Genomic DNA, 7,500 nt, shown 5'->3' with positions numbered 1-7,500 from the left:
GCCAACCCTGGCAGAGAGAGAGAGAGACAGAGAGACAGAGAGATGGATGAGGACGAAAGACGGGGAGAAAAGGTCAAGAAGAGGAAGAGATGGTGAAAGGGTAGGACGGGGAGGGACAGAGAGAGGGAGAGAGAGAGAGAGGGGTCGGGTGGAGGAAGATATTTCGGATGGGTGAGATGAAGGTAGCGGAAGAGAGGGGGGGGGGAATGGACAAGGGTGAGAAAACGATAAGATGACGGGACAATGAAGAGAAGGAAAGTTAGGACACAGAACTGGAGTGGAGCGCGAGAGAGAGAGATAGATAGATAGATTCAGAGGAAGATAGGGGGAGGGGGAGGCGGTGTGTGTGTGTGTGTGTGTGTGTGTGTGTGTGTGTGTGTGTGTGTGTGTGTGTGTGTGTGTGTGTAGGTGGGTGATGGAGGAGAGAGAGAAAGATGGAAATTTAATTATCTCTGCTAGACTGGTCGAGTTTGTGACACCAGCTGTTGTGTTCAACCAGCCACCTCCAGCAGCATGCAACGCTAATAGCCTGATCATCTCTCTCTCTCTCTCTCTCTCTCTCTCTCTCTCTCTCTCTCTCTCTCTCTCTCTCTCCCCCCTCTCCCTCCCTCTCCCTCCCTCTCTCTCTCTCTCTCTCTCTCTCTCTCTCTCTCTCTCTCTCTCTCTCTCTCTCTCTCTCTCTCTCTCTCTCTCTCTCTCTCTCTCTCAGCATCCCTTGTTCCTTGTGGCCAGCTGCAGCAGATGGGTGCACTGAGCCATGACCCTCAGCCACCCCCAGACCTGCCTACCTGGGAGACCTCGCTAACCGCAAACTCACAGAACATAGCGCATGTGCACACACACACACACACACACACACACACACACACACACACACACACACACACACACACACACACACACACACACACACTCACAAACACACACTCATTGAGCACACAATTACACAACGTGCACACCCGTGCACATTCACATACATTCTCACGCATACACTTGCTAATACAGTCACCTGGTATTCTGCTGAAAGATTATACACTCACAAGATATTCCTCCCTATAGTGCAACTGCAACGTAACATAAAATGTGGAAAGGTGGTTATATAGCCCAGTATAAAACAACTTGTGACACAAGTTCTCCCTTTGTCGCTGTCGGGTAGAAACATTGTAAGTCCAAAAACGTTTTTCCAATGTAGTTATTAGTCACAAAAAGTTAATACTTTTAATTTGTTAAATATTTATAAAACTCCCAGACATAAGCACGTTCAACCTAGTGTCCCTATTTTGGGCATGTCATTATAGGTAAACATGTTTGAAGAAAGAAAGAACTAGCCAACCGGACCAGAAACGAAGGGTGTGACAGTGTTCTTCATCTCTCTGTGGCTTTCCTCACCTGGCTCTTGTTGGCGGCCACCTTGGCAAACAGCGCCTGGGAGACCTTGGCTCTCTTCATCTCCTGCTGAATCTCGTCATAGATGCCTGACGTGATGTTGACCATCGCCTCAAGCTTCAGTGGAAGGTCCGGGGCCGGGCCGGGTGGTTTGGGCTAGAGGACAGGACGGAGATATGAGTGTATATCAAGATGGGTCCAGGGGTTAGATATGGTAGGCTGGAGAGGGGATGAAAAAGAAGTATGCAGTATGCTACTGCAGTTGAGAGGATCAAATTTGAGAAAGCGAGTGTTAGGACTGAGCTACATTACTTCAAGGATAGAGCTACTTCCCCAAAGGACTGAACCACTTCACTAAATCCATCAGATTCTAATCCACAAAACCAGACCTTTGCCTCTGGGAATGGTCTTTTCTAAACACTGCTAAGAGGTTATCAGCTGATCATCAACCTCGAACTGCTCTGAGCACACACATGCTGTGTTCATTGTCTGTGCCTCGGCCGCACATCTGCAGCACAAGTCTCCGCATGAATAATGTTTACAGATCGAAGTCATTAAGTCCCTCTCCTTTGTCTCTCCCTGTAGCTCGTGCTTGAGTTGAACACGCATTGGCTCTCGGAAAGCTTGTATACACAGCGTTTGAAGTTGTCCGCGAGACGCGTATGGACAAGTGAGCTTACATTCCCGCAGTGTAAACGATGCGCTGAGATAAATGTACGTAGACAAAATAAGAATAGCACGCAAATGAACCCAAGGGGCCATGAATGGGCATTCGCCCCGACATCAGAGAGTCCCTTATCATCGGCGCTCCTGAAAAAAACGTCAGGCGCAGATGTAAAGAGACATCCAAATGTAATGTAATGTATTTTATGTTTACAGTACGCTCTGGCAATTGCCTTTGAGGCAGTTTTTTCCATTATAAACTGTTTAATTTGTTTGAGATAAAAAATGACTTCAAAAGTCAGCGTGGTCTTCAAGAGGAACAGAATAGATACAGTTCATGATGTGAGTGCTGCTCACCGAGTTGCAGATCTTATTCTTGGTCTTCCAAATGTTGGACCATGCGTCAGGGGTGAGCTGCTCGTCCAAACTCCTCTCCCACACTTTCTGCGCACACACACATGCACGTACACATGCGCACATGCACACACAGACACACACACACACACACACACACACACACACACACACACACACACACACACACACACACACACACACACACACACACACACACACACACACACACACACACACACACACACATTGCGTGTGAGGAGCCTATTTTAACATTAGTACTCTGTACACAGCCACAGCCACAATAGAAGTTCCACTTTTTCCGTGCTTGCCACAATGCTGCTGGACTATTATTCCATTCAGAAAGATTAATTGCTGGGAAAATCCCCAAATAACAATGTAATAGGTGCAGGGCCTTCTACAACAGCTAGCATCAGAAGCCCGTAACATTCATTCAGTGTGATAAAGCAGTGAGGTGGGATTTACTAGGTTTACATGTGAAAGCCTGCGTGGATGTGTGATTTGTTTGATTGATTCGTGGTTAGCTCAGCGCCATTGAAAATGTTCAGACACTGTGTGTTCCCAAGATTTAAAGCTTGACTGAGTGATTAATAGTTTGGTTGCTTAATAGGCAAAGACAGAAGTGGAGGTATTATTTAGGCGTGGGTTAGGGTTGGTGGTTTATGTTCATGTTATTGATACCTGGAACGCATCTGTGTCACTTTAGATGTCTTTGGCTATTCAAAAATAGCAGATATACAAGCTCATAGCTCTATGAGCTTGTAGATCTGCTATTTTTGAAAAATCTTGAAAACATTTTTTTTAGATTTTTTTCTTAAAACTGTTAGGATTTTGATTTTTTTTTTAAAGAATTGCCTCAGGTCTTAATGGGTTAAAGAATCCCCATTGCACGTGGATGCGCCTCTAGTCTTCTAGGGGGTATTCATTCTCTGGTGCAGTGGTTCTCAAACATTTTCATGTCAAAGACCCCCAAATTGATATGGCTGCGGATCCCCATCAGAAAATATGTTTTGCCAGCGACTCCATAAGAGAAGATTTGTGTTGTTAAATAGCCAAATGTTTCTAAATGTTTCAAGATTTTTCCAAATATTTCTAAAATAGCTAAATCTATAAGCTGTATTAACCCATTTAGACCGGGAAAGAATCTGTGTCATTTATAGATTTCTATGGCTATCCAAAAATAGCGGATATACAAGCTCGGCACCGAGTGCCGCACTATGAGCTTGTAGATCTGCTATTTTTTGAAAAAATCGTGGAACATTTCTGCAAAAAAACAAATATTTTTTTAAGCAAACATTTTCAACTCAAATCTTTGCTTCTGGGGGGTCCCTGGAACAACATATTTTGAGATGGGGGTCCGTAGCCAAATACATACAATTTTGGGGCTCCTTGACATGAAAAAGTTTGAGAACCACTGATTATAGCAACGTAAGTTTTTTTTTTTAACTGTTAGGATTTAGAAGACATTTGTAGAATCCCCCAGAACCAAAGATTTGAGTTAAAAATGTTCGGTTTAAAAAATATATATTTAAAGATTTGCACAAATTGTCACGATTTTAAAAAAAAATGCCAAAGAAATCTTAAAATGACACAGATGCGTTACCGGATTGAATGGTTAAAGCATGGGTTTTCAACTGGTGGTCCGTGGACCACTGGTGGTCCGTGAAGCTATTGCATGTGGTCCCTGACCATGCATTTAGTAATGTAGTAGATTTGTATTATATTTTATTTTATTGACCACTAGTTGAGAAACAGTATCAATGTTGTCAGTTACTTGGAAGTCGGATGTCAAGAACTTCCACAGAAATGGGAGTTAGAATTTCAAGGGACTCAACCGGTTTACCTGGTTGAGGCATCATTAGTAGGAAATGTGCCCATATCAATTGCATGTGCTTGCTCATACATATGTTGCAATGAATCAGTTAACATGAGTTTAATATGGAAGGTTAAGAGAACAGAATAGGGGCAACCATGGGAAAGGAATGGATCAGTGGTTCTCAATCTTTTCTGAGCTCTGGACCACTAGCATATATCTCAGTTAAATAATGACTGTTAAGGGCTTGATTTAATTCACCTCAAGTTAACAAATTAAATTAAGGCCTTAACAGTCATTATTTAATTTCGAGCTTTTCCCCCACACCACGCCCATATCCCCCCTCCCAACACAACAGTGGTCCCCAGGTTGATTCTCAGTCAGGGTGGTGGTCCCTGGTTCATAATCAGTTGAAAACCCATGGTTTAAAGGATCCCCATTAGAAGCACGTGGTTGTGCCTCTAGTCTTCCTGGGGTCCTCTGGTGGTTGGTAGTACTAGTACCTGTGAGAGACGTGGGAGACCCCCAGGGCTGGAGGAGTTGGAGGCTGGGAGGCCCACGGGAGGGTTCATGCTACGCTCTCTCTCCTCTTGGTAGATGCGGTCTCTCTCTCCCTCTTGCAGGTTGAGGAAGTTCTGCATGGCCTTCAGGTTGACCAGCAGAGACTGGGAGGCCGTGCGTGGGTCCTCCTCCTTTCGCAGGATCTCCGATAGCAGGCCCTGGGGGCAAAGCGAAGGAGAATCTTTATGGTACATATTACTTAAGGTTACTTGTGAGGATATTTCATTGAGTTATATTTATATGTAACATATGTGGCTCTATACGTGTGGTCTGTTTTGAAGAGCTTATTTAAGACTTAATAATACTGCAGTAGGCACACATGCTTTGGAGGCATGAGACACACGCACACGCACACGCACACGCACACGCACACGCACACACACACACACACACACACACACACACACACACACACACACAGGCACACACATACATACATACATACAAACATACAGGCTCACATTATGTGCACAATAACACACCTGCCCTCTGCCCTATATGGCAGTAGGTGTATACTATTTGCTCTAATGGGGCGTATAGCAACCAACCTAGCGCACGCTGAATACAGCAGGTGTGTTTGCTGCTGGGAAGGCGGGGGAGGAAACTCAACTACCCAGCAAGTCGTCTGGCCATGCTTCAGCTAATCTCTCTCATAATGACGCTGGGTGCGGGCCGCAAAAAGCCCACCCCCATGGGAGAGATCATGGACCTATCAATGACGACTTATTGATGCCATATTCATCTCTATTGCACGAGGCAATTATCCCTTCACACCTGATCTGATGCGCAAAATGTGAGAGAAAAGTGGGTTTATTTTGGTCTATTCTAAGTACACTCACAATGTATGTCCCCATTGGACTACATATATAGATTTGTATATTTTCCCAGTCCCTGTCACTACCAACTTGTTGGCCTGGGGATGTTGTATCAAACTTTTTCATCGGGTACCTCCAAATGTATGTATACAAGATTTGTGTTTTTAAAATCTTTCAAAAATATTCAAAACCTTTTAATGAATAAAATATAATTTTGTCCAATCTGTATGGTAGCGCAGTGTTTTTGAACCGGGGTTCCTTGGCACTTAGGTGTGCGTCTGAGATGAGAATGGGAAACACACCCGGTGTATTAGCCCAATGGTAAATATGTCAGCACTTGTGCAGGAAACCGGGTTCAAATCCGGGGTAGAAGAGGAAAGTTAAATAGTGCAGCTTTAATTTAATGTGAAATACATACAAGACATTTTAAAAAATACGTTTTAAAATACGTTTTTTGAATCTACAAGCTCACAACACAAGCTCACAACACTCCACATTGTGAGGGACTGTGAGCTTTAGATGATTTAGCTGTTTAGCTGCTTTTTATGCTATATTAACTAATCTAACTGAGGGCCACCTGGAACCTCCTCAAGGACCCCCGGGGGTCCTCAGACCCCACTTTGAGAACCACTGTTGTAGAAAACATGTCTCCTCTGATACATATGGATTCGCCAAACGTTTCTTTTCACCCGACAGTGAGGACTTTCACCAGGAGAGTGTAACGCATGCGGAGGAACATGCTATCCCTCTCAGTTCAACAGGCACCCGACCAAACCTGTAGGAGTCACTAGAGCAGTGACAGAGATCATCGCCCTCCCCTACTGACGTCGCACCCATAAACAAGCTGTGTTCACTGGAACGCAAGCCAGAGGAACCACGGGGGAATCAAACCCCAGTCTCTCCGGCAGGAACTTTAACCCTCTGCCACCGGATGCCCCTAAATATATATTTCTGAAGTTGATTCTCTTACTGCTTTGATCTGTTCTTTCCCCATCCTTTCCCTGCCTTCTTCACCTGTTCCCTCCCCTCTTTTGTATCTCGTCTGCTTTGTCGTCTCCTGCGCTGTCCTAGCTCCTGTTCACCACCCGCCCCTCACCACTCCACCCCTCTCCACCCGGCCCTGCATCATGTTCTCCTACCTGCGTGCGGTTGAAAGCCACACGGGCGAACACGGCCTGGGAGACGCTAGCCCTCTTCAGCTCGTCTCTGACCTGTTGGTAGATGTCGGTTGAGACCTCGGCTGCCGAAGGGTTGCTCCCGGGATGGTCCCCAGTGAGCTTGGACGACCTCTGGGGGATGGGCGGGTGGTTGAGGAACTGCTGGTTCAGTGCCTGCGGGTGCTGGTGGGCCAGCAGGCGGCTAACGGCTAGCTGCTGGTTGATGAGGTGGGCCATGGCTAGCTGCTGGCGCACCATCTGAGGGGAGAGCTGGGGCGACAGCAAGCCACCTGGCCCCAGGAGGGGCTGCAGGGCGCCGGGTGGGAGAGGAGGAGGCGGAGGGGGCCCCTGGTGGCCGGAACGGAGTGGAGTGCTGTGGTGGTGGAGCGGGCCGTGCGGCGAGGGCTGCTGCAGGGGAGGAGGGGGCTGCTGGGGAGGCAGGGAAGGAGCCTGGGGGTCCCCGGAGCTGGACTTGTGCAGGGGGCTGCCCCCCGATCCCAGATGGCTGAGCTGGGCCAGGCCAGCCAGGTGATGAGGTGGAGGCCGCTGACCCAGAACACAGAAGTCTGCCATGCTGTCTCTCTCTACTGCAAGATTGGAGAGGAGAGGAGAGGAGAAGGTTAGTGTGGTCAAAGTGTGAACGTGCACGGTTGACCCATTATGTGTCTGTTAACTCAGACAGACTCACTTTTGATGTCTGTAGCATCTCTTCCAGACCACATCTTCTCCA

General features: G+C 46.7%; 1 protein-coding gene across 4 annotated transcripts in view; it reads right to left on the bottom strand.

The window, feature by feature from the left end:
- satb2 (SATB homeobox 2) overlaps positions 1-7,500 on the bottom strand; it is a 53,984-nt gene that overhangs the window by 10,326 nt on the left and 36,158 nt on the right. For 3 of the 4 annotated variants that reach the window (XM_080412302.1, XM_080412304.1, XM_080412303.1), the window contains exons 7-12: positions 7,459-7,500; positions 6,753-7,357; positions 4,741-4,956; positions 2,407-2,493; positions 1,390-1,542; positions 1-7 (exon numbers count right to left, since the gene is read on the bottom strand). The exon at positions 1-7 is cut by the window's left edge and continues 188 nt beyond it; the exon at positions 7,459-7,500 is cut by the window's right edge and continues 9 nt beyond it. In XM_080412302.1, coding sequence (XP_080268428.1) covers positions 1-7; positions 1,390-1,542; positions 2,407-2,493; positions 4,741-4,956; positions 6,753-7,357; positions 7,459-7,500 — 1,110 coding nt within the window. The remainder of the gene's footprint in view (positions 8-1,389; positions 1,543-2,406; positions 2,494-4,740; positions 4,957-6,752; positions 7,358-7,458) is intronic. The other variant, XM_080412305.1, reaches the window with a different exon arrangement.

This window comes from Gymnoscopelus braueri (assembly GCF_963280865.1).
Source record: "Gymnoscopelus braueri genome assembly, chromosome: 18".
NCBI classification, from domain to species: Eukaryota; Metazoa; Chordata; class Actinopteri; order Myctophiformes; family Myctophidae; genus Gymnoscopelus; species Gymnoscopelus braueri.
This window is presented reverse-complemented; position numbering and strand designations above follow the sequence as displayed.